At 40.4% G+C, this 27,672-nt stretch overlaps 2 protein-coding genes across 9 annotated transcripts in view; one reads left to right on the top strand and one right to left on the bottom strand.

Moving 5' to 3' along the window:
* Positions 1 to 27,672, top strand: part of LOC134814631 (actin nucleation-promoting factor WASL-like) — a 32,329-nt gene that overhangs the window by 1,177 nt on the left and 3,480 nt on the right. For 4 of the 8 annotated variants that reach the window (XM_063822782.1, XM_063822780.1, XM_063822781.1 and 1 more), the window contains exons 2-6: positions 19,867 to 19,966; positions 20,463 to 20,600; positions 21,213 to 21,299; positions 22,426 to 22,522; positions 26,937 to 27,175. In XM_063822782.1, the coding sequence (XP_063678852.1) occupies positions 19,874 to 19,966; positions 20,463 to 20,600; positions 21,213 to 21,299; positions 22,426 to 22,522; positions 26,937 to 27,175 (654 nt within the window). In that variant the 5' untranslated portion in view covers positions 19,867 to 19,873. Of the gene's footprint in view, positions 1 to 19,866; positions 19,967 to 20,462; positions 20,601 to 21,212; positions 21,300 to 22,425; positions 22,523 to 23,749; positions 24,785 to 26,936; positions 27,176 to 27,672 lie in introns of those variants that run through there. The other 4 variants (XM_063822778.1, XM_063822777.1, XM_063822776.1 and 1 more) reach the window with 1 other exon arrangement.
* LOC134815649 (cell adhesion molecule DSCAM-like) lies at positions 16,649 to 19,521 on the bottom strand. Its single transcript, XM_063824203.1, has 10 exons — positions 19,253 to 19,521; positions 19,040 to 19,139; positions 18,811 to 18,931; positions 18,571 to 18,674; positions 18,367 to 18,433; positions 18,027 to 18,197; positions 17,662 to 17,771; positions 17,288 to 17,415; positions 17,055 to 17,166; positions 16,649 to 16,932 (listed from the first exon to the last, which is right to left on the bottom strand). The coding sequence occupies exons 1-10, from the start codon at positions 19,344 to 19,346 to the stop codon at positions 16,806 to 16,808; spliced, it is 1,134 nt and encodes a 377-aa protein (XP_063680273.1). The 5' UTR covers positions 19,347 to 19,521; the 3' UTR covers positions 16,649 to 16,805.

The raw sequence follows: 27,672 nt of genomic DNA, 5'->3' as shown, positions 1-27,672 counted from the left end.
CTGACATCAACGAGACGGATCAAGAAGATGGGGATGCATTCACACCTCCCAACATAACATTTAACAACAATTTTGACTACAGAATTGAATCTAGAGCTGAGGAGGGTATCAATGATACTGGTGGCTCATGTACAATCTGTAACCAAGATGTTAGCGCTGATCAGCTTCTTACATGCTATCTATGCAAACTTTCAGTTCATTACACCTGTTACAAGGTGAAACAAGTAACAGCTCACAAACAAAAGATGCGTACCCTGAGCCACACAAATTTCACAGCACTTGGAATCTCCCAGAACAACAAATGGTTTTGCAATGGCTGCAACTCTATTTCCTTTGATGATATCCTGGAAAAGATATCTCTACATACTCAGGAGAAATTCATAGATGCTGCTGAGAAAAAAGTTAAACTGGTGAATGATACTACCTCAAGTTCCCTTGAAGGAGATTTTGATATCTCCCAATTTTCACTCCCTGACTACCAAGATACGAAGTCACAGCAATCAGAACATGAGATTACCAATATTCAGCAACTCAAAGACTCCATCACAATGGAACTAAGAGCTGCACTAAAAGAAGAAGTAAAAACGTTAATCTCCGCCATAACACTATCCCATAATCCAGCTCAGAGCAAGCCCTTTACAATGTCTGCAGAAAATGTATACAAACCACCTGCATCATATTCTGAAAAGGCAAGACCACCTCACTCTCATTTGAGCACCAACACTTTCATAGAACCCCCAGTGGTCAAAGAGTCTACAAAAAAATCAGCTAGTGCAGTGAGAACCGACTATTTAGTTGATCCCAAGATGTCTGTTATCATAAAGCAAGTCACAAACAAAAAGGTGGTGTCAAATGATACCTCACTTAAATCAGAGTTTAACAAACTGTTTAAGCAAATGAAGATAAAGTACATTAAAAAGACAAGATATGGCAACATCATTCTTCAACTAAACTCTGAGGATGATATCAAACAAGTACTAAATGGATGGCAATCCCACTATTTTAAAGACACCAGCGCAAAAATGGGCACAGCGATATTCAGAATGACTGACCAGCATCTGACAAAGCATGTAGGCATCATAAGGCATGTCCCCATAAACATTGATATGGGCTCTATCTCTGATGGACTTAATAATGCCAATTTGAATAGCACTCACGTAACTCGCTTGGGCAAATCATCAAACTCTGTTAAAGTCATCTTTAAGTCACATGAGGATCTTACACAAGCAATAAGCAAGGGATTCGGTCTTGAACACTTATGGCTAGAAGTTGCTCAATTCAAGTTCACCAAAAAACCAATGCAATGTCATGGCTGCAAAAGATTTGGACACCCTGTGAAATGGTGCCGCAGCAAAGCAGCATGTGGATTCTGTTCCTCAGAAAACCACACTGATAAAGAATGCCCGGAGAGAACCCATCCATCAAATTACTGCTGCCGCAACTGCAGAGGAAATCATACAGCCTTCTCAAACCAATGCCCACATTTCATAGAAAAAATGAATCTGATTAAACAAAGTAACCACCATGATTACTAAAAACAAAGGAAGTCTTCATATCTGTCAAATAAATGTCAGTGGGCTATCAAACAGGTCTATTACAGCAATTGATAGATTCAACTTTAAGTTCAAAAATGACATTGTGGCTCTACAAGAAACTCTACTGGATAACTCCAGACCCCACTTAAATACCTTTCATAATCTGGATACATTTTCGGTAAACAATAGCAGAGGAGTGTCCACCAGTGTTTCCCCCAGGCTTGTCCCACAACAAATCAGTGAACTTCAAGATACAACCACTGATGCACTCTGGGTCACTGTTAGGTACAATTCAACGGTAGTAATGATTGGTAATGTATATGTAAACCACTCCCTAACTTCTACAAACAACCTGAGCTCAGCACTTACCAACATCACGAAAGCTCTCCAATACTGCTCCAAGTTCAAAATCAAAGATGTAATAATAATTGGTGACTTCAACAGTAGGCACATCTCCTGGGGAGATATCATCACAACCGACCGTGGAAGACAGCTGGATTCATTCATCGCTCAGCATAATCTGACATGCATCACTCCGAACACCAATACATTCGTCTCCCATAATGGTGGGAGTATCATTGACCTTGCTTTGTTGAAGGGTAAAGTATGTAGGCTATACCAATCGTCCAGCATTGACAGTGAAAGTGAACTCTTCACAGGTGCTCCAAATAGAGGTCACTTACCAATCATCCACCAATTCTGTCACGCACAAACTGCTCAATCTGCATCTCCTCTTCTCTACTGGGACATTGATAAAACAGACTGGAATGCTTGGTGTGGATCACTTAACAGGGCCCTTCTCCTTGGCATAACTGGCAGGATCAACTCTTACATAGACCCTCTAAAGCTGTGGCAAGACTTTAAAAACATTTTATCTGCGATTGGTAATGAATGGATTCCTCTCAAGAAAGTCAGTACCCACTCAAAACCTTTCTGGAACTCTCTCCTTACAGACCTTTCACGAACTCTTCAAGCTGCGCAGGAAACCATGAAAACCAGCTACACACCGTATAACATCTCCCTCCACAAACAAGCAAAGGAGGAGTTTTCTAATACCTTGATATCCGAAAAAAACAAATGGATTCATCAGCAACTGGAAAATCTCAATGTTGCTCAGTCTCAAATATTCTGGAAAAATTATAAGAAGACATTGACCAATAAGCCTAACGAGTACATGGGAAATCTTATGGATGGTGGTATCCTCCACTCTGACAGAACTCAGAAAGAAAACATCTTGTACAAATCATTCTTCTCGGGTGAACACATGAATGGATGCAGTTTTGATCATGTCTTCGAACAAGAAATCAATAGCTGCTATGACAACATTATATCAACTCAGTTCCCTACCGACCAATTAGATCCAATCATTAATGATCATCTGAATGGGAAAATAGGTCTAGAGGAAGTTACTTTAGCACTGAAGGCTCAAAATAGCAATGCCAAAAGTTTTGACACTGATAATCTTCACCCAAAAATCCTGAAACATCTGCCTGTGTCAGCTCTTCAGATTCTAACAAAACTATATGACCTTGTCCTTGAGACTGGTGTATGGGTCTGGGAGGTATCCAATGTCACTTTCATCAAAAAGGATGGGAAGGATAACTACATGAACCCCTCTGCTTATAGACCAATATCGATATCATCATATGTTGGAAAGCTGCTAGAAAAGATCTTGGAACGAAGAATAAAGCTCCATTGCGAACTAGAGGGCTTACTCGACGAAGAGCAAGAAGGCTTTAGACCTCAAAGAAATACTGCAAGGTATCTTTATAAATTAGTAGCTACTCTAGATGAACGCAAGAGGAAAAAACTCACTACTTTCCTACTATGCATCGATTTTAGCAAAGCATTTGATAGTGTATGGGTGAAAGGCCTGATTTTCAAGCTCAGCAAATACCAAATACAAGGGAACATTTTGCGGATAATAAATAACTTCCTGTTATCCCGCAAAGTACGGCTGAGGGTTAACAACAGTCTCGGATTTCAACGCTCATGTGGATGGTTTGGGCTTCCCTAAGGCTCTGTCCTTGCACCCCTGCTATTTATCCTCTACATCTCGGATATGTTATGCAAGGACCAGCTCCCACTGGAATGTAGCTCTAACTCAAGCCTCTTCAAATATGCTGATGATGGAAGCATAGCAGTCTCTCACATAGATCCTATATGTGCTCATCGAATTATGCAGTTGATGTGCAAGTACCTTCATGTCTGGTGCAGTAAGTGGAAACTTATCCCAAACTGCGACAAAAACAAGACCGAGTGTATTATGATCACACCAACATCCTCATCTGCACCTGATGTCACAGCCTTTGGACCACTCATTATCGGCAGTAGACCCATAACATATACATGTCAATCAACTGTTCTTGGACTGAGGATAGACGACAAACTTACGTTCAAGAGTCACGCAAAATTTAAATTGAAACAATGCTGGTTTGCCTGGTACAGGATCACTCAAAACTCCACCCGCCACAGAGGCCTGAATGCAAGCTCACTCAAAATGCTCTTCAAAACAGTAGTACTCACAAAACTTCTATATGCTGCTCCAATATGGCTAAAAGATAACCTAGACACTTTCAAAGACTTCTATGCCAGGGTCCTCTTGAAAATAAGTGGATCCACTCACCATCCTCCCAAAGATTTGACATCTGTCGCGCTTGGAATTCCACCCCTTGAGATATCCTACAAGATGATCACTATAAAATTCATAATAAAAGCACTTACAAGTGATCAGGGTGAGAATCCTTGTCACGTTTTTGGTCAGTTTCGCCGGGGCTCATGTCTTCCCTCGAGGGAGCATTAGTGTCTACAGAAAAACTGACAAATCCTAGCGAAGTCCAATCCGAACCACATCTTCCATCAGAGGTGGTGCTGGGTCAGCTGGTTACTGAACGGATTGGCCTGGAGAATGGCATTGTCCTGTTACTCTCAAGTTAACCATAGAGGGGGACAGGCGCTGTTCGCTCACGGCTGGTTCTTGGAGCCAACACCCTCAGCCCCACAGTAGTGGGAGCACTGTCGGTGGTGGCTCACCCAGATAACGGACAGTGTCTCTCCTTCTTTCTTCTTGGACTTGTATTGTTGCTGGCGAGTCAGCCAGTACCAATGCAGCATCTCACTCACTCAATCACCTCAGCAGCTCGGTCCCTTTTTCACTTGCATTACTTTCGCTCATTCTCTGCTATCATATTGCCTTTCTTACCACGGTGTAACGCATGTTACACCTTGCGTCTCTCTCTAACACCATCACCATTTCAGCAACCTTGGAATTTGAACCCTACACAGGTACACAGCACTATGGATATCCACTCTCCACTCTACAGCGAACAAAAAGCTAGAGATCTAATTAGGATTCGAGTACCCCGGCTACCCTTGTGACATACATACGTGGAAACAAGTTTAAGCAGCAGTACATCAACATTTACAGGATGTTAACATCCTTCGTCACTTTCCGAACCCAGTAATGGATCTATATCACCACATTTCCTCGACACAAGAAAGAGTCTACTCACGACCAGATCGACACTATGAAATCTGATATCTGCATCATACTACTCCGATCCAGAAATCTTCGCTTACCATCACATGAGATGATTAACTACAAATTGCCGACTTGACACAGATCTTCAGCAGACAACCCAAACAAGGGACTCCCACTCTCCAAACCAGTAGTGATCCAACCACTGCCTCCACGGTACCCCTTCATCCGGAACTAGCAGTTCCTCCACCACCACCAGGTTAGAACACTCTCACTAATCACCCCTTTTAAAAAAAACAAAACGAACCTATCGCCTTGCTCCACCGAACACAACCACAATCAAATCCACTTTATCAAACCGGTCTAATCCATCCTTCAAATTTCCCGCATTAAACGTAACGCGCGAACGCCATACAATTCAAGGGCGTAGTGTCCCAACTGTAGTCATCTTTCTCATAGAAAATTTACCGCGCGCGCCGCGCGCTTGAGATTGCGCTTAACTTAACGTCGACTAATCCACATAACTAAACGTTCCATCACTCCAGGTTAATCAAGATTAGAAAACTCAAGGAAGATGATACCAGATCAGTCCCGAACTTCGCCTCAGCATCATACTCTGCCTAGTGTCGAAAAAGAGGATTCACAAACAATCGAGATTCCTTACAAATATTTACTATGATATCACTTTCTGCAATTGCAGCTCTCTCGTTGTTTTAATTATCTCCATCAAACTTGAATTTATCACTGCCTACGCTACATTCCCAAAATTATCCTAGCGTTCTTTTATTGTCAGTCCCCACAAGTTCACTTATACATACGCTAACCTATAAACCTCAATTAGGATGGTTAACACTAGTTCCAAACGGAGACTCAGTGTCTCTGCCAAAAAATCCGGACTGACCCCGTCACCGAAAACTGTGAAAGCAAGGAGACCGAAATCCCCGGCAAATCTGCTTGACCACTTCGGTTAGTACTCTACACCCCTTACCTTACTCTTTTTATCCACCACTACTAAAACTTGATTCCTAACTATATTATTCAAGCTAAAATAATCTCCCTCAATTCAGATCCAACTAAACTGCCACGCTTTAAACACAAGTCACACGAGTCTAAAGGTCCGCCAGATGTCGAGGTAGTTGAAACTTTTCACGCGACTGAGACACATACCCAAGCAGAAATTATCCCCGAACCAGGTATGTCCACTAAGTCATTAACTTCACACGCCAGTGACCTTCTCTCTTAAAATTACAACTCATGTTATTCTTTTTTCTTATAATTTTTAATCTCAAGCCGACCAAAACACAGCCGAAAATGTTGTAATCAAGGCAGCCTAACCTCCCATACAAATCAAAATTAGTCCTGATGGTTAAACACACACCAACGCATTTTTATCCTCAGAAACCAAGGGATCTGAACAAGTAACTCCTGCAGACATTCCTGCATCCCCCTGCGTTCAGGAAGACAACCTAGAACAAGCACCCACCACCTCGACGACTGCAGATCTCATGGGGGCTGCCCCACTCACGGAAACACCTCCTGATGCGGGACCTTCAACCACGAATCATCCGAACGAGATAGAGCTCTCAGACCAGCTGATACAAGACATGCTTGCTGAATCTATACCTCAACAACAGCAAGAACTAGAGAAATTGGAAAGTAATACTGACAAGAAACTATATCCTATATGGATCCACAAATCGGATTACCGCCCAATCTCTCAGAATGAAAGCGACGCCTTGAAATCTGACATGATGAAGAACTTTCTGACTCTTGCGAGAAATGGCGACCTCACAATTGATTTTCGATTCACCTCGAAATTCTCGGACCTTAAGTCCGGTAAGATGAAACTAACATCAGAAGTGCCTGAGGCTGCAGAGGCCATTAAGCGGGTCTTATCTAACATGCCTTTTTGGAAGGTCTTGACCACGGAGGACCTGAACACACAGGAAGGCAAAACTTTCTGGGTGTTTGTTCCCTCGGTGTGCCACGAATTCGTTGAAGACAACTCACTGAACGAGTTGATTCGTGCGCACACCGGGTGGTTCTTAGAACCAAACGATGTCCGAACTGCGTTACCCCCGAAGAAAATTAAGGAAACTAGGAATCACCTTTGCTACATATTCTTATCCTATAAAGCCCAGTGCTATTTCTTATACTTTGGATGGAACATATCCCTTCTGGGATGCACCCTGAAGTTACAGGAATACGGCGAACGAAGGGACACCACACCAACACTTACTACAGACAACTCTCCTCAAGATCTTGTAAATTCACTATCAACATCATCCCTGCAATAATTACTCGCCCTCAAACTGGAATGAATGAAACTTATTTATGTGTGCATCCCCCCATCAAGTGATGGATATATTTCACTGTTACTTGTTTTTACATAAAAATATAATAAACTGTTATGTGATAATTGGACTTTTTACAAGTTCTCTTGTAAAATTTTCGTTACAATTCAATCTTAACTTATCGACTTTATCGATCAACAAGTTGTATTATTCTCTGTCTCCTCTTCACTCCTTACCTCAATTCAGTTCAGTCTCCATCAATGCATTTATACATATTTAAACTAGCACAATCTATTTACATCTCCCGTATAACACTTATTCTCAACCTACCTTGCTTAGTTAAGGTAGTGATGGTGGTACACAGCCAGCTTCAGGTTAGTGGTCCTAATTCTTTAAATCCCAAAAAACGAACAAACACTAACCGAATCCCCGAATCAACCGTGAACTATATACCATGCTCACAGATCAACCTTCACCACTCCGCGATCCCTACGGCTCATTTTTATCAAAGCATAGAACAGAATGACGATCTTCCCTTCATCACGTTTGTGCAGGAACCATACTGCTATAAAGGTAAACCAAAACACACCCCTGGAAACGGCGTTACATTCTACCACTCAGCCCCTGATCTTGCAAATCCCAGAGCAACGCTGACAATTTCTAACAACCTTGCAAATCAATTTTTCTTCCAAAAACAATTCTCCGGGCGGGACATATCAACATGTTCTATTGAACTTCCCACATCAAAATTATATCTATCCAGCGTCTACATGGAGACCAACTCATCTAGTGAACCCCCCGAGAAATTTATCAAACTAGCTGAGCACTGTCTCACACACAAACATGGCCTTATAATCGGTACGGACAGCAATGCGCACCACACATTGTGGGGCAACAAAACCACCAACACGCGCGGTATTAAACTCCTTGATTGTCTGGCCCAAACCGGACTACTTTGGCTCAACAACGGCAAATTCACTTTCAAGCGAAACAACCAAGAAACAGCCATTGATCTCACGCTCCGAAACGACTTCGCCCCACCAGTCGAATTCTGGGATACCAACCCAAACTTTTCCGTATCTGACCACGTGCTCATTGAATTCGTCATAAACCTAGACAAAAACAATATTAAGACGCGCCCTATCCGTACTCTAAATAAAAAGAAATGCGACTGGTCTCAATTCAGATCGACCCTAAAAAGTGAAACAGATTCTGACCCTGTATTAGCAAGACTGAAAGCTCAACCATACAATTCAATTTACAACAAAGACTACCATTATCTCAACACCATAGTATACCGCCTCAACGATATACTTAATTCGTGCTTCAGAAAATCCTGCCCACCAACGTTCATTCGCAACCAGAAAAAGTTATCATGGTGGTCGAACGAACTTACTGAGGCCGAACAAAACCTTGTTCTAGCCAGAAACAACCACGAAAATGACCCCCTGAACACGGATCTTCATTCTTCATACAAAGAAGCACACAAAGCACTGGACTCGCTCATAACCAAAGAATCCAACGCTCACTGGCAAACCTTCTGCTCTGGTCTACAGAAAAACAAAAACGTCGCGAAAATATGCAAATCACTTATGGGAAATAAAACGACAAATCTCAGCTCTCTCCGCAAATACGACGGCTCTTACACTGAAAGCCCGAAAGAAACCTTAGAACTTCTTTCTTCAACTCTCTTCACTAACACGGCTCCTGACCGCTCCAAACTGAACCCTTGTAAGGACTACCTATCACCGGATGAACTGAACTCAATTATCTCGCTCTCACGCATGAACGATGCTATCAAAGAACTAAAAAACAACAAAGCTCCAGGCCATGACAGTATTACCAACGAAATCCTTAGCGAAGCATACGAGATTATCAGGGTACACCTTCTATATATCTTTAGACTCTCGCTATTTTGCGGGCGCCTACCCGAGGCCTGGCAAACCTCAAACTCTGCAATTTTATCTAAACCAGGTAAAGATGATTACTTCTCAGCAAAATCTTTCCGCGTCATCACACTCTCATCTTGCACTCTTAAACTAATGGAACGTCTCATTCTCTGGCACCTGCAAAGGGACCTCAAACTCGAAGTATCACTCTCCCCCAAACAATTCGGCTTCCGCAAAGGCTGCAGCACTGAATCAGCAATTCTGAAACTAGTATCACTGGTAGAAACCTCGTTAAAAGTAGGGAACTACTCACTGGGTATCTTTCTCGACATCCAAGGGGCTTTCGACAATATTCCATTCTCTGCCATCAAAGAAGCATTAGAAAAAACGAAAGCAAAGGGCAACGTGAGTAACTGGATTCTTCACTTCATAACTACTAGGAAAATGAAACTTAACCTCAAAGGGGTTGCCCTCATCATATGGATCCTTGCTGGTACACCCCAAGGAGGAGTTCTATCACCTCTTCTTTGGAACATAGTTCTCAACTCTCTAATCATTCTTCTAGACACCTTGAAGAACCTCTTAGCCTTCGCAGATGACCTAGCCATTATTCTCTCAGGGTTCTGTCTAAACACACTTAGAGACCTTGGCCAGCACTACATCACAACATGTAATAAGTGGTGCGAAAATAATGGACTCAAATTAAACGCAATAAAAACACAAGTTATTATCTTCAGCAGAAAATACAAAATCACCCTCCCACCCAAGATAAGATTAAAAGGCCTAGATATTGAATTCTGCAATACAGTAAAATACCTCGGTATTCACTTAGACAGTCGCTTAAACTGGCACGAACACGTCCACCAAACTGCCAGGAAATGCACTAACATCCTCTTTGCTACACGCAAAATGATCGGCGAACAGTGGGGGTTGAGCCCGGACAAGATTTGCTGGGTATTTAACTCTATCATCAAACCAATCATGACATATGCCTGCGTTACATGGGCTCCCAGATTACTAGATAACAAATCTCTGATGAAACGACTTGACCGTACAGGGAACCTAACACTACTAATGGCAACAGGTGCCAGGCGCACGTCGTCCAAGAATGTTCTACACACATTATTTTCACAACTCCCAGCCTCTCTCGAACTTGAGAAAACATCTCTTCTCCAAGCGATCCGCCTCAAAAGTCTTGATCACTGGCCGAACCTTCAAGTGGATAACACCGTGCGGAAATCTCTCGAGCCATGCTATATCATAATTGACCGCATTCTTAACACGATCTTCACAAACTACGACCACCAAAAAAATGACCTAACCAAACCAACAGACATCAGCCAGAAGAACTACACACTAGAAATAAATGGACATGACATGATTCCTCTCGAGCCACTAAACTACATAATCACAACTTACACAGATGGATCGAAACACGCAGATGAAACCACAGGTTACGGGGTAGCCATTTTTATGGATTCAGAAACATGGATGACCGAAAATTACACCATGGAACGGTATCACACTGTCTTCCAATGCGAAGCTCACGCTCTCCTAAGGGCAAGCTTCCTACTAAATGACATCTTGTCATCTCCCTCTCTCTCAGATCACAGAGTCATAATCTACTCAGACTCACAAGCACTTATCAAAGCACTCTCGAACCCATACTCGATCAATAAGACCATAATCGATCTTCACCATAGCTTAAACGACACAGCATCAACTCACCATATAATGATAGAGTGGGTCCCAGGACACAAAGACCACTACGGAAACGAACTAGCAGACAAGCTAGCAAACATTAGAGTTGTTGAACCTAACCCAACTCTCTCAACAAAACAGCCGCACATTCCTCACACTTTCTTCAAAAACAAGATACATAAACACATCAGAGACAAGACGAACAAGAACTGGCATAACTGCAACATAAGTAAAAACACTAAAGAGCTGGTCTCAGCAATCGTGAACCATAATCTCCAAGGTCAACATCTCTTCAAGTTAGGTTTTGACGTCCTCAGACCTTTTACTAGACTCATAACAGGTCACAACAACCTCAACCATTTTCAAAACAAAATTGATTATACAACTGCACCACAATGTAGTTTCTGCGAAGAAGACATACATGAAACAGCTATGCACCTCATATGCGACTGTGTATACTTCGCCAGGGTTCGCATGGAAAAATTCGGAGAAGACCCAATAACAATCGACCAACTAATGCGCTTCATTTCGCGTACCAAGAAAAAGGACCTAACGGTGCTACTAAATTTCATCGGCGATTATGAATTGTAAATCAATCCAAACTATGACTCACTGACTTCATCACCATGGAAACCAGTATCGTACGCGCGCGAGCGGGCATTACAAAACATGACATCCAAATGGACGCTTACATAATGAAAATAACGCGCGGCGAATGATCATAGGAAAGTCCCCCGCGATGCGGAGCAGGTAAGCTACCTGGATCGGAAACTTCCTAAACTCATTACCGACAAAACTGCTATTGCTATTCAAGATGCGTCACCCTCGTAGACAGATTTAGCACCGTATACGCTCGAATTTTGGTACAGCCCCCCGCGACGCGGAGCAGGTGGTTCCCTGGAACGGGCTGCCCAAAATTCGCAGCAACCAAAAAACGCCGCAAAAATCACTTAATTCGCATCTAAAACACAATCTCATAAATTTCCACACATACACAGGGCCGACTGTCTACTCCCTGCAAAAACACGAAGACACAAAACTCGAGGGGTCTATTACCCATCCGAGTTCTATTGTTACGCGCGCGTGTCAATTGTACAGTGCACCGGCCAGCGCTGTCCTCTTGGCATTGTTGTCGCCTTTATGACCCTCAAATCTAAAAGTAGGTTGAGGGCACTACATGGGGTCTAGCGCTGCCCCGTGTCAAAATACATACATACATACATACACTTACAAGTGACCCATTTATGCAAGGACTCATCTTACAGCTAGAGGAGGCAAAGGCCCATCGATATCAGCACCATATTGATGAGATACGTAAGTTCCTAACGTGGACAAGGGGGTCCAACGAGCTCAACAGAAGCAGAATAGACCTTCTGACTAGTGTCCACAACGGTGTTGTCAGCTATTCAAAAGACGAAATAACCCGCTTTATGGACTTCACTTGGAATAAACATCTCCTACTGAACCCTAGAATAAATCCGGGTGAGATACTGGATAACATCGATGAGAGGAGCAAAAAGTTGTTTCCTCGCTACTCAAGCAGGAGCACAGACACTAAAGTAATGTCTCTCTTGCATGGCCATGACATCACCTTCACAGCGTTCAAGGCAAGGGTTGCCAACAACTGCGACCCTCAGTGTCCGAATTGTCAGATGTTGGACAACAATTACCATCGAATCTTCTCTTGTCCACTGTACCGCTGTTCCTACAGAGAAACCATTCAAGAGCACTCCACTAGTGACCAACCATGCTGGTCTATCTTAAGAGATGGTAGTGATGGCAGCATCACTGCCTTCCGATCTTTAGCACAGATCGCCATCGATGAACTATCATAGAATTGATACTTATACTTATTAGTGCTCCTTCACCTCCATCCCCCTTCATGTCCTACATCTCCTTATGACATCACTCCCCCTTCAGCCTCTACTACTCCTTTACTACTCCATCTACTGCCTCATCTTCTGGACATCATTATCTTCTAGTTAAGTTGAGAATTCTCAACACCCACTTCCAAGTCGAGTACTCTCGACCCACTTAGTCCACATACCTTGCAAACTTACAGCAGGGTATTTGTAATGGTCTAAGTCCCTAATACACGCCAAAGATGGTTCCTCTATACTCAACCGTAGGAGAAGAGAATTAGGTGACTGTATTTTGTTCTAATGTTGATATTAATATAAGTATGTTCTAGTTGTTACTCCTTTTGTTTTAACGTTTTTATGGTACTCTCCTTAAATTATTTCAATGCAGTCACTCAGATGATTTTTAAATCAGGACACTTAAATAAAGACACATACTCTGCCCACAATAAGGGGCCATAATTTTTAAATTATGTAACAGTATAGAATTATTATTATTATTATAGAGATTTTACCGGCATATCCTCTAAAATCACCTAATTTGTTCAATTTTAGGGAGTGGCGCCAAAAGGGGAGGGGGCGCCAACAGGGGGGCGCGTTTCCGGCAGGGGGGGCACCAACAGGCAACGTTGCGCCACTGGCACCTGTATGGTTGTCCACACTCCCCCTAAAATTATATGGCTATGTCCTCAAGAAACAGAAGTTATTTGATCCTCTATCACTCAGATATAACTTAACTTTGTCGACTGAGAACAGAAGTCTTATATGTGTCTGTGGTAAACCAATCAATATCAACCATACCTTAACTTGCAAAAGTGGAGGTTGTGTTTTGATTAAACACAACTCACTCAGTTGCAGTTGCAGAACTCTCAAGCACTGTGTGAAAATATGTAAAAACAGAGCTGCAGTTACTCTGTGTACCACCAATACAACACTTCAGTTACCAAAGTTAATATGAGACATTTCTGGTCTCTGTTAGACAGGGGACAGATTACCTAGCACACAAAAACAACAACAAAAAAACTTAGAAAAATAAAGCGTGAATACAATCAAAGAGTACTCAATATTGAAAAAGCAATCTTCATCCAACTAGTTTTCAGTATAATGCAGGCCATAAAAATAACCATTTTCTGCGGCAGGTTCTAGACAATTTGGGTAAGTTTCTAAAAACTTATATATTTTTATTTTAAAATTGTATATAATGCATGCTGCATATATCTAATTTATTATAAATAATTGTATTTCCTGTAAAATAAGAAATTCAGTTTGCAGTAAAAAATTTTAAAAGAAAAATATAAATTAGCATGTTTTAGTTTATGTTTTTGTTTTCATTTCTACACGTTTCAGCAGTTACTCTTATGATCATAGTTCCAAAGTTATATATATGCTCACTTGTTAACTATATTGGTTCTTTCTGGCAAGCTTTAACTTAATTGACGATATCAATTCTTCACAGCTCGGCGAGGCCCAGTAGCGCATTTCGCCGATCTAGCGAGAAGTATAATTGAGTGCGCGGCGCAGCCCAGTAACGCATTGCGCTACATGACAAGCTTTATTAACGTATTCGTAATCTTTGACATCAAATTTAAAATCTGCAAAAGTTCGTCATTTTAGAAACAAAAATTATTGATTTTCCTTAAATTTCGATTTTAAACATTTGATTGTATACAATAAAATAATTTTCGAATACATTCTATTTTAAAATTTATATTAATCAAAAATAATTTAATTTTGATTTGAACGAAGTTTAAATTTTATCCGCGCCGCGCATATTTCCCTGATTTACACCGTAACGTTAAAATCGAGCGCTATAATATAATCGTGACAGAATGCTTTATTAGAACATCTTTTAACTGCTTTTAAGTGCTATCTTGCACGTAACGGCGTTGCATATACTTCCCCCAACGTCCATCCTTTTTTAATCGATAAGATGATGGGTCAAGCAGCGTTATTTTAGTTATTGACTGCATGACATGTTACTTGGCAATCAAGTAAAAGCACGTTTTTACCATGTCATCCTCCAACAAAATCATTCTTCCGGACGAATTGTCATTGTTGATTACTTCTCCATCCTTTTGCCATCCTTTTTTAATCGATAAGATGATGGGTCGGACAGCGTTATTTTTTGTTTGAGCTAACTTCTTATGTTGTTTCATCACAATCACATACCTCGATTGATTAAATGACCTTTTTTGGGTGACAGGACCTTTATAGTTCCCGCTACACATTTCCTCGTTTTGTGGGTTTTATGTAAACCCTGAGATAGTCAAAATTGCTTATGGAATATGTTAGGTTGCACAAATGAAAAAGAACTTTTAAATTTCTTGTCTGACATTTCCCCGAACTGGCCACTAAGGTTTTAGGTTGTGAACATTTTAAGTATTGTTGAGCGGAAATTTGATAATATGTCTATGTACCGTTTGGGTGCGGTTGGGGCACCAACTAAGTCTCAGTTTGGTCACAGTTTGGAACATTCTTTGATGTCTGTGTTACCCACTTTAACTCACCCACATATGACAAAAAAGATATGGAACAGATCTAGAAAGCTCATGAAATGAGGAAAATGAAAATGTACAACAACAGAATCATCCAGGTGGAAAAAGGCACCTTTACCCCACTTATATACTCAACAAATGGCGGATGGGGTCCACAAGCCACAAGATACCACAAGAGACTCGCTGAAAAACTATCCCAGAAGAGAGGAGAAGACTATGTGGCTATTATGTGTTACATGCGCACCAGGATTAGATTCTCAATCCTCAGGAGCACCCTGATAGCGGTCAGGGGTGAGAGAGGGAGACGGCAATCGTATACATTGCCAGTCAGTGTAACTTCGTTTAACTTGATACCTGCCACCATGGACTATGAATGTTTCTAGACACTATCCTTTTGATATTGAGATATTGGTATCTCAGATCACGTGTACATCGTTCCTTTTTTATGACACAGTAATTTATTGACACTCACAGCTTTAATTTTAATCATTGAATCAGTATTTTTATCTGTGCTCTGCGTAATGCATCACATGAATCAGTTTTTAATCTATTAACTTATTACACATTTGTGCTCTGCTTTAGCATCACTTGACTATTTTAAAAAATTGTTTGTTCAGGCCATGACCTTATAGTCAGCCAATTGGCCATTGCTGAAATTGAATGTAATTTATTCATTCTTTTTGTTGTTAGGTCACATGTCTGATGATGTGATGTCATAAATTTTAATTTACTTTACTTCACTTTACTGTCCTGGCCAAAGGCACAGTTCGGACAGAATTAGTTTGTACACATTTCAGGCACATTTTAATGTACAGTTGGTACATGGTTGGGTAGTTGGCAGAGTCGGGGTACTAATCAAGTATCAGTTGGGGCACAGTTCATGCAAATGAGAATAGTTAGGGTAGACTCCTTAACATTAAAGCAGAGCAAGTTAATCTACTCCAGGATTTGTAAAATAGTTATCTATTAATATATGGTTGATTACTAGCATAATCGTAAAAGGATAATGACTTTTTATTCTGTACAGCATCTGCACGCAAAAAGCCTCTTTATATCATTGTGCAGTAAAACCCTGATTTACTGCACCCAGATTTACTGCACCCTGATTTACCATAAACTCAGATTTACCATGGTTATTTCATTCTAGCAAATGAGGCTCAACATTCATATTTACTTATTGTGTACAACTTGGTTCTATTCATTTACCTAAATATTCATAGGGATGATAAATAATATTCTTTATTTCAGTATTCACAATTCAAATTTTTATTATAATACACTGAGATTAGGTTTAAAAGTCATTAATATTTCTTAATAATATTGAATCTGCATTCTACATTGTAAGTTAACTTGTATACGACTCAAGCTTAGCAAGCTATACATCAGCCATTAACCAACTACTCTCTTTCTATCCAATAGAATCTTCATCACAGATTATCAATCTTATACAAAAAGTATTAAAATATTTCCTCTAAAAGTGATTTAATTGAGTTTGTGTAGAGTTATTCAAAACATTGTCTCTTTCATTAGTATTCTTGACATTATTCTCCCAACTTATTCCATCTCATCATCTTCATCACAATAACCAGTTTGTACTTCATAGACAAAACCGTAGAGGTCAGAGCAACCATCAGCGATGCAAGTTCGGAATCTGTATTTCTTTCCAGCATTGTCACAGGAACTGAAAATAAAATTTATACTGAAATCTGACTGAAGCTATAAAACTTAAATTTGAAAACTTGTAATGGCTTGTTAAAGGCTCAGCTAATTTTACTTTTTGAAAAATAAAAAATATAATAATACCTCCACTGAGACCAGGGAGCAAAGTCACGTTCTTTTGTGGACTCTTCGACCACAAAGTTGAATGTCAATCCAGTTTCATAGTATTGCAGCTCAGCAACACAACGGTAAGCACCTGATGGTTGTTAATCGTTATCGTTTGGTAAGTTCTAAAGTTATTGACTGTACATGTGACTTGGCAATCAAGTAGTTCTTACAAAAATAAGCAAACTTAGTTTAATACTGAAAATTCTTGCCTGAATGTTCCTCAGAGTTAAGGTCATCAAATTCCAACGTTTTTACCATGTCATCCTCCAACAAAATCATTTTTCCGGACGAATCAGTTTCATTGTTGATTACTTCTCCATCCTTTTCCCAGCGGTAGCTACAGAAGGTTACAAAAATATCAATAATTTTAATGATGCTAAGTTTTGTCCTTACCATTCTGCCAAGGCCAAAAGTTCAGTAAGGAATAAGTAATTGTGTTCAGAATTCAAATTTACTAGCTAATATTTGACTTACTCACCTTCTGCCAAATTGACCTTAGGTAGAAAAAACCTGTTAAATAATTCGCTAAATGGAAGCGAGGCCAGGACCATGATATTCTGATGAAAATTCCTCAATGCCTTACCTTAGAACATTGGTAAGAGAACTGAGATCGCAAATAAGAGACTGTGTGTAGCGGTCTTCGTTCACAGTAACATTCCTTATTTGATCTGCAGGTCCCGTGAGGTCTTTTACCTGGTGTATTAAATTGTAATTAATTAATTAATAAATTAATTAATTGATTAATTAATTAGTGCATTTAATTGTACTCACTAAAAATTAATGTCTTTAACACATCAGCATCTAGTTTACAAATATATAACATTGTTTGAGTCTTGAACCTATTTTGAATCAAACTAAACTAAAAAACTAATTATGATGAAGTAGAATAATAGAACGAAGGATGAGCTTTAAAGAATAGTTAAAACTTTAAAAAAACTTAAAACCTACCAAAACATTGAACTTCATAGAAAAGATTTGTTTGTCCGGGTATTTGTAGTTGCACTTGTAGGCACCAGCAGCCTCGAGATCCAAGTTAGACAGAGCCAACCAATCTCTACCCTCTTCGTCGGTGTAGGCTCGGTAGTTAGCATTGGTCCCACTGTGTACAACATCACCCTCCTGCAGGAACATTGGAATGCTGGTTATTCGATTAAAATTACTATTTGAATTAGGGTTAAAAGTTTCTGTAGAATAATCCGACGAATAATTTGAAATGAGGTTAGAGGAGTTGTTATGAAATATTCAATATTTTGCGAGATTTTGAGACATAATTTCAAGATGAACTTACCGCGATCTTCTCGCCGTTATAAGTCCAGAAAAGCTTCAAGCCATATCGTTCCTTAGCTTGATGGTAGCTGAAAATATAATATGTCTCAGTTACTCAGTGACTGGTAGCTTTATTATTTCCAAAGAATTGATTTTTGCCATCAGGTTTTTCTTGGTTTCAATTTTCGTGGGATTTTAGAATTAGGAATAATAAATGTTCTCTTACTTGCAGTTGAGGTTTCCAGTTCCTCCCTCTGTCATTCTCACGTCCCTTGGTTCAGGCATTTCAGGGAGTCGTGCCTTGTCAACACTCACTACAAACTTTCCGTCCTGATAAATAATTTAAATTCGTCATGTGAGCCTATGAAATAATTAATAATTAGCTGTCGAATTCTTTACTCTCTAAAATTACATTCGCGTTCTAAACGGGGGAGGGGGGGAGGGGGGGGGCCGGGGGTCTACTTACACCGAGTAGTTGGTCAGTTCTCATTTTGGGGGAGCAGATGTAAGAGCCCTTGTCTTTCTTCTGGATATTCTTTATCAGAAGATTGTGAGTGTTTCCTTCGCTGCTGTATTGGTATCTCTTTCTGAAGTGTCATGCGTCAGTAAAACAAACTATTGTCAGTATTTGTTTGCAACCGTCAGTTTTATATAGTGAGCTACCGTCAGTTTATGTAAGTTTGAGAGGTACTCACCCTTCACGAAGACGTCGCCCTTTGAAAGTCCATTTTACCACTTGGATGTCTTCTGGGTTTTCTAGATCGTTCCATGTGCACTCAAGACTGGCATCAGTACCTGCGACAATGATATATTTTCATAAGTCTGATCTCAGATTAGTGTCACCCAAACAAACGTGCCCATTTTCTGTACAGATTAAAGATTGGAAATTATTTAACCCTGAAACTTACCGATGGCGAAGAACTTTGACTGAGTTTGTGCCTCTGAGGGCAGGATCAGAAGAGCAGTAAGCACTGCTAAGGTGAGCAAACAAAACTTCTCCATGTCGCAAAACAAAGTATGGGTGCAGAAAGAATAACGAGATTTGTAGAGGACGCAAGGTCCTTGCCTTAGTCACCCGTATTTGATTACCGCTTTGATAATCGCATTTCTTGCAAACGGTCTTCTGTTCACGATTAGGTTCTAATTAGACAAATCCTTTGTCTCAGGCTTTTATCACACTATATTTGCGTTTTCACCAGTCTTCTGATAATACTCTCTAGTGTTACCTTTCATCACGGCAAGCGAGCAGTCCCTTTCCAGATGATGAAATATTTTAATCTTGTTTAGCAATCAGGACTTCAGGAATTCCTCTGCGATTCCTGGAATGATAAGATTAAGCGTTATTTTCCTGCAAATAATGAATGTTTCCGTACCTGACTTCAGACTTACCTGCCACGTATCTGACTTTCATTCTTCTCTTTACCTGACTTACCTCCTTTTTACAATTATAATAACAATAAAACCGTATTAAACTCAACCTAAGAAGTTATCAGCCATTCTAACTTCTAAACCACTGTTCTAGCTGCAACATGGCAAAGCCGGAAGGAACGTATGCCAGATCGGAGCTCCTTTCGCCGGACGAGAACAGGATTGTAGAGCAGATGTACGCCCCAAAGAGAGAGGTTTGTAGATCTAGATATTGTTAAGGGTGGGAAGGTAGGGCACGCTCGATTTGGTGAAAAGTAAAGTAATGATTCCCAATCTTTAAGCAATTTTACGCCATTGAGAGCTGATTGGCTGAGAGCTTATGAGCTGGAAGCTGGTTGGTTGAGACCTGGAAGCTGATTGTATCCACCTAATTAGTCCCATATTCGTCGGATCCCTTTGTCTGACAGATTCTTATTCTAAATATTTTGAATTACTTTTCTGGAATGAAGATAGAAAATGTTTAGCAATGCTCATGATCGATTATTTATAATAACGGAATATTTATAATCTTGAATTTCACTACCGTCTGCTCGAACAGTTGTGAGCGTTCCGCAGAATAGCGCACTCCTTCATTGAAATAGCTCAAATTTCGAGCTAAGAAGAAAAAATAAACGTACTGATTTGTCATTCTTAGGCTACTTCTTTAATTATCCGCAATGAAAATGAAAGTGAAACTGAAACTGTTTGCAGGTGTTGGCTTGTTCGGTTGCTCAGTTATTTCACGCTGCCCCAAATCCCAGAGCGTGGGCTAAGCAGCAGACTGGTGTGATCGTTCTTATCAAGGACCACAATCAGAGATCGTACTTTCTTCAATTCGTTAACATCGATGTGAGTAACAGTGTAGAAAAATCTAAAATAGTGGTAGGAACAACATTAACAGCAGTAAACGTATTTATTGATGTTTCTAACGGATTTTTTATTGTTTGTTTCTAACAACGGATTTTTAACTATCTTTTTATTTCACCACCCCTCACTAACGTCTCACTAACCCCTCACTAACTCCGCACTAACGTCTCACTAACCCCTCACTAACCCCTCACTAACCCATCAGACTCACTTACCCCTCACTAACGTCTCACTAACGTCTCACTAACCCCTCACTAACTCCGCACTAACCCCTCAGACTGACTTACCCCTCACGAACGTCTCAGACTCACTAACCCCTTACTAACTCCGCACTAACCCCTCACTAACGTCTCACTAACCCCTCACTAACCCCTCACTAACGTCTCACTAACCCCTCACTAACTCCGCACTAACCCCTCACTAACTCCGCACTAACGTCTCACTAACCCCTCTCTAACTCCGCACTAACCCCTCACTAACGTCTCACTAACCCCTCACTAACCCCTCAGTCCTCACTAACCCCTCACTAACCCCTCAGACTCACTTACCCTTCAGACTCACTAACCCCTCACTAACGTCTCACTAACCCCTCAGACTCACACTGCAACATACTCGGAAGAACTATATTTGGAGATGGACTATAAAACTCCTTACCCTTACTTTCATACCTTTGCTGGGGAGGTAAGTTTAAACACACATACACGTACCGTCACAATAGTGACTTTAACATACATATCTCTTGTTCTGAAAGAATTCTGATTAAATTTTAGATCAGATCAGTTTTCACTATCAGCAAAGAATCTTCAGTCACGAAGTTCATGCAAGGCAATTATATCATGATTTTGATCAAATCTGAAGACTGCAATTTTATTATTTGTCGTATGAGTCTCCTCCAGAGCTCAGCTCAGTATTCTACTCACATTCTCTCACGTGCTGTAAGATTAGCCAGTGAAATGAGAAGAGGAATGTGGCTTGTAAAGTGTAAACCACTGACCAGTATTAGATTACACACTATTACACTATGCAGTACTGAGCTGCTACTAGGTATTTATAGCCCGCACAGTACTTCAAGCCTTCAAAACTCCGGCAAATCGATATTTTATTAGAATAATAAACTTAATACCACTAATTTGACATCAACCGAGACATTAACCACATGATGTAATAGTGATGGTAGTAGTGACACAATAACTAGTTACCGCAATGTATGAACTGAATTAATTAAATATCACTATTACGATTTTGGGGTTATCTAAAGATCGTTTCATTTATTCATTTATATTGAGATACACGCCACTTTTTACATAAAATAGTTAAATAGAGTATAATAAATGACAGTGCACAGTGCACAGCCATGACAACAGTACATTATTATACAATACTTACACTGTTTATAATGTATTATAGTGTAACACTATTATTAGGTTAGTTTTGTTAGTTTAAATAAGATCACATGATCGGGCATTTCCTTAACATTCCTGACAATTATAAACAGCCCAAATGTAGTGTTTAGTTGCAAGTAAAAATAAATAACATTAACAGTTAGCAAAACAGAACTATTAAGTTGGATGTAAGGTATCTGAAACTGTTAGTCAGAATATTGAAACCCGTTCAAATTCAGAATCATAGCTAAATCAGTAGGTAATATTGGCCGCAGGCCGCAGCCACGATTAGTTTTGAGCTAGCATTGAGCTGATTATACGATAGTTCCAAGTGTACTGTGGAATGTACACCATATTTATTGTTATGATCGCCTGTAAATGTAACCCTCGTATCAGCTTACAACCGTTTATAACCGTCATTTCAGAGATGTATAGTTGGACTGAACTACTGTAACGACGGAGAAGCTCAGAGATTCGGAGATGCTGTCAAGCAAATCATTCTTCGGAACAGGAAGCGAAAAGGTGCGTTATTTTACTTTGTTGGTTGCACGTGTCCTGGGTTACACGTAAGTTGCACGTGTCCTGGGTTACACGTAAGTTGCACGTGTCCTGGGTTACACGTGAGTAGCACGTGAGTTGCACGTCGCGTGTCGTGTATTACACGTCGGTTACACGTGGGGGCTAACTACTCATGTGTCCTACTCGTTTTTAACGTCACAATATTACCAATACCATGATTTTACACCCTGTCCAGAGTGACGGTTCTGATTATAGAGAATTATGGATGACAATTCATATTGTAATGTGAAGTAATCTCAAGTAACTAGGAGATGAGTAGGATCGAGGCGACAAACAGATATTTTGACAGGCATTTTACACATTTCGACTTCACAGTAGTTTTAATAGTAGTTATAGTAATAGTAATTATAGTAATAGTAATATTAGAAGTTGTTGTACTAGTCTCAAAAAGCAGCTGATTATTATTTTAAATATTTCCCTGTCACTGCTGTTAAAGTCGTCATCCACTTCTACGTGAGCCACTTCTAATTCCGAACACTTGACAAATTGTTAGATCTGTAGTAGCTCAGCTACTACAGCTCTTACCCTCACTCCAACTAAATTACTCTAGTAGCGTGGTTATATTAATTTAAAGATCTCGGTAAAATATCCTTTATCTTGACCCCCTTCCTCCCAATCCATTACAATCTTGATCGAACTTGACCCCACCATTTTGTCAGCTCTTGTCACTCTTCTAAATATATTTCCTACCTTGTATAATATCCTACAGTGTTATAATATATTGCTCCAATACATATTTTACAACATTTTACTCTGCACCGCGTGTGACGCTCTCTAAGTTCGACAGAGAGCTCTCTCAGTGCATTATAGAGGGCCATTATCCGCCGTTAACATGCTCAAGTGGCGGCGTGTGTATATTAGATACGTCACTGCTACCTTAACCCATTAAACTTAGCTCTCTATATTATAGCTTGCTGTTCTGTTATGTCTCTCACATCTTTCTGGCGGAGCAGTATTATATTGCAATAGTTTAGTCGTCCATTGGTTAACCGTTATTCAACTACTGTTAATTATAGTGGTTATCTATTGTGGAACCACATTGCTGAATCACATTATTGATGAGCGGCTGTTTACTGAATATTTCTAATTTTATAGATTGTGGCTCTCAGACAAGAGACGTGATGTAGGATCTATCTTAGTCACATTATTTCCAACGGATAATTAAAGTTTCCCTGAACTGGGGTTGTGCGATGAATAATGAGCATCTAATTAAATGATGAAATATCTGAAAACACAGAACAGTATCTTGATATAATCTGATGAGCGTCAGAAAGCAGAGCAAGAAGAAAGAAGAACCAACAATCCCTCCTCTCTCGAGCCGCTCAATCTGCATATCTGGTCAGATCCCTCCCACAGATAACACTCTTATAGATGTGCGACAGAGAACCTCCTCCTCTTCCTCCTCCTTCGACAGACTCTGGTGCACTCCCTACTCTTCACTAGAACAGATCTACGCTTCTTCACAATCCTCCCTTCTCAGCATCCCTTCCCTGGAGCGACTATCCCAGAACTCGCTAGATAGAGTTGAGAAGTTTGAGGATGCAGTAACTTTCCCCCGACCTCAACCTCGAGTTATAGCCCCAATAAGAACAGTGTCTCTGTGTAACAAAGTACCTTCGGAACGTTTAGTGTCTGGGCTGCAGCTGGGAGATTTACATTCTAATTTCCAAAGTCTGGATTCAGATGCTGGTGCTACTGTAACCCCTGCCGTTACCCCTGTTGCTCCTGTTGCTCCTGTTGCCCCAATCCGAACAACATCGAATAATCCCCTAAATCGAGGGAGTAGTTTCCAACCTGCCTCAAGTCGAATAAGCAGTTTCCAACCTCCTCTCAGTCGAATAAGTAGTTTCCACTCTTTGGATGATGATGTGTCCAGCCCAATTTCTACCACGACATTCTCTCACTTTACACTGGACCAATCTTGTGACACCACCCAGCTTCGCGTTCAACCTCAAGCTCCTCCAAGGAACGCGTCTCTCCATCCCAACTCAAAGTGGAGTAATGATAGAGAAGACAGGATAAGAGAAGATAGAGAAGTGATTGCTAATTTACTCTCTTTGCGAGGGGAGCCGACTCACAGTAAATGTAATCAGATGAGAGCTAGAGGGAGGAGGTCACCTGAAACGGACTCTCGAACAACTCTCCATTTAGGAGAGTGTACTATTCAGATCAATGTCACCAAGCCACCTTCCCGCTCTAGCTCTGGTAAGATATATGGTTCAACTGAGAAGATTGATACTATCAGTAACTAGTAACTAGTTACTAATTTAGTAATTATAAATTATGTAAATAAATAAAAAAGATACATCAGATACTTTTAATTTAGTACGTGTTAATCCTCCCTCACCGGTTCATTTATGCTGTCTGAAAAAACTAATGTCCTTTATTATTATATACACTTACGTGTAAACAGCTGAAATCTTAAACAACAATTCCATGTGGCCCGAAGAAATAGGACAGTTTTCAAAAATATATTTAAAGCGCATGCAGTGCATGCGCTTATATATTTTTGAAAACATGCAGGCCATGCACGTTATTTGTTTAGATTCTTAGGCAGAACAAATGCCATCACCCCCTCCCCTCCCATTCCCCATCAACCAAACCCTCCCCCCCCCCCACTCCCCAGCCCCCATCATATTCTGGTTCTAAATAGAATCCAGTTGAAAATGTGTCCAGATAAAGAACCATGATACAATACCATAAATGGGTTAATAACTTAAAGTTATTGCTTGTTTTTTTTGTTTGGGCCCGGACGGTGCCGGTGGTTCTAATGACCATTTACTAAAATACATAAATACAAAATACAATATAGTATAAATATTATAATCAGAAGTTTTATAAATCCTATCCGTCCAAGTTAAACTTGAAGGGCGCTACACGCACGACGAAAACTCCCTTTAATGTGAGCTGAAGTAGACTACTAGTAGTAGAGCTAGTAGCGCTTGAAATTGACAGAACTGAAAACGAAATCTGACAATTGTCGCGAAAACTGACAGTTTTGTGTGCTCGAAGTGTCGAGAAATACTGACAGTGCAAAACTGGGCACACAGGAGTGAGTTAAAACATCCTCCACACAACAAAAACTTGAATACACTAATAATAATCAATTATTAAAAACACTCAAGCTCATTCTGCAGTCTTAGTAGTCTTATCAGTACTCTTTATAGCACCGTTTCTGATAAAGTGTAGCTTATCAGGCTGCTCAGTTACCAGTCTTTTCATGTCACTGACGAGTTCTCTTTGCTTGGCTCTCTGTTCTGGAGATCGATCTGGGCTGATAAAAACAGTTTTAAACTTTTCCGTTGCTCGCAGGTTTCTCGATTTAGCGAGAATCTGATTAACAATTGTTGCACTTGCCGCAGTCACTTTAACTGGTCTCACAGCCTTGCCAGGGTTGAGCTTTCCGACTCTACTAGCTTCGATTCTGGGTTTCTCTCCGATTGCTGAGAACACTTCACTGACCACGGTGCTGAGCTCCTCATTGTCCTGCTCCGATAAACCAAAAATCATCAGATTTTTGTTTCGGTCTTCCTCCTGTACCACAGTTTTCACAGCTTTCTTGATCATTTCAGAACTGACAGGCTTCTGAGATTCTGGACAATTCGCCTGTAATACCGAGCTGAAGGATTGGAATTCAGCCTTGACAGACTCTCCGACTGACGATTTAACTGACGTCTGCAACGATTCCAACTGTTCATTTTTGCAGGCTAGTAGTTCTGACTGCAACTTAATGATGGTCTCCTGTGTCTCGAACATATGATGTTTAACTGAATTTGAGGCTATCTTGTAGTCCGTGGATACGACACCAGTGAACTCCTCCAAATATATTAATGCATCGTACAACAAGTCACACGCAGTGTCCTTGTTCATCTTCTTCACGCGCGAAGGGGATAGTTGCCCAATTGCTGTGATCTCCATCTCGTTCATAGCCTTGTTGAGAAGTTCAACTGAGTCACCCCTTAACATGTTGATCTCCTTTTCACCATACTCGCTGGGCGGGATGGTCATGGTCGTGTAACACGGTGATACACAAACCACTGTAGCTGCACGTTACAATCAACAGAGATAAGCACTAAGATAAGAGAGTAAGAAAAGAGCAACGTATGCAATTAGTGTAATACTGAGATGAACACTTATATCAATGCCCAAATATGAGTTACCCGGTATCTATATAGAACATGACATTTCATTAATTATATGATCAGACAAGCAGTAGGTAGGTCAGAAGTTCACCTGAATTATGGGGGAGTAACTGCGTGTTCTAGTGTGGTGTGGCTTAGCAGAGTGTAACTAGTTACATCAACGATGAGATTAGTTGTTGTCGTTTAGTAGGGTACTGACTCATCTTTACTTTCAGAGAAGATGGATGCCGCCTCACGGCCCCGTCCGTCGCCTCAAAGTCTGGCGCCGCCAATGCCGGCTCCTGCTCCAGTGCCGTCGCCGGAACCCGGCAAAAAGGACAAGAAGGATAAAAAGAAGGATAAGAAAGACAAGAAGGGAAAGAAGAAAGGTATCTCCAAGGCTGATATCTCTGGTCCTTCCAACTTTCAACACTTGTCTCATTTGGGTTGGGACAAGGACAAAAACCAATTCGATGTAAGTTAATGAGTTTAGAATTATGTTAAATTTATGAGTTTATTTGCATAATAAAGTGGTTTTAGAATAAAGGTTGTTTTTCCAGGTAAAAGTTGCTAAACGCTTTTATATTCCATGTTTTGTCGTCAAATTTTATCCTTATCTAAATTAGGATAAATCAAGAATTTTCATCGCAAAATATTTTTCAGAAAAATGAAATCATACACGTATACTATACATGGTAACCTTTCTAGTGACCCTATAAACTACATAATTGTGTCTTCAACGCTACATTTCGCACGTATCGAACTTTATATTCATGTACGGACTTTGCTTGGTAATGACTAAATACAACAACGCTAATTTTGACAAATATGATTTGATCTGAAGTTACATCAATACATCTATTCATACAGAATCTTGCACTCTTATTTAATACGTTGGTTGCCCCGTTGTCTGTACTATGAGTTGTAAGGTTGAGCAGCATTTGTCGAGGAGAATTAGTAAAACTCCTACCT

Source organism: Bolinopsis microptera, chromosome 5 (assembly GCF_026151205.1).
Source record: "Bolinopsis microptera isolate Bmic1 chromosome 5, MBARI_Bmic_1.0, whole genome shotgun sequence".
NCBI classification, from domain to species: domain Eukaryota; kingdom Metazoa; phylum Ctenophora; class Tentaculata; order Lobata; family Bolinopsidae; genus Bolinopsis; species Bolinopsis microptera.
Note: the sequence above shows the minus strand (reverse complement) of the source record. Positions and strands in the feature narration are given on the sequence as shown.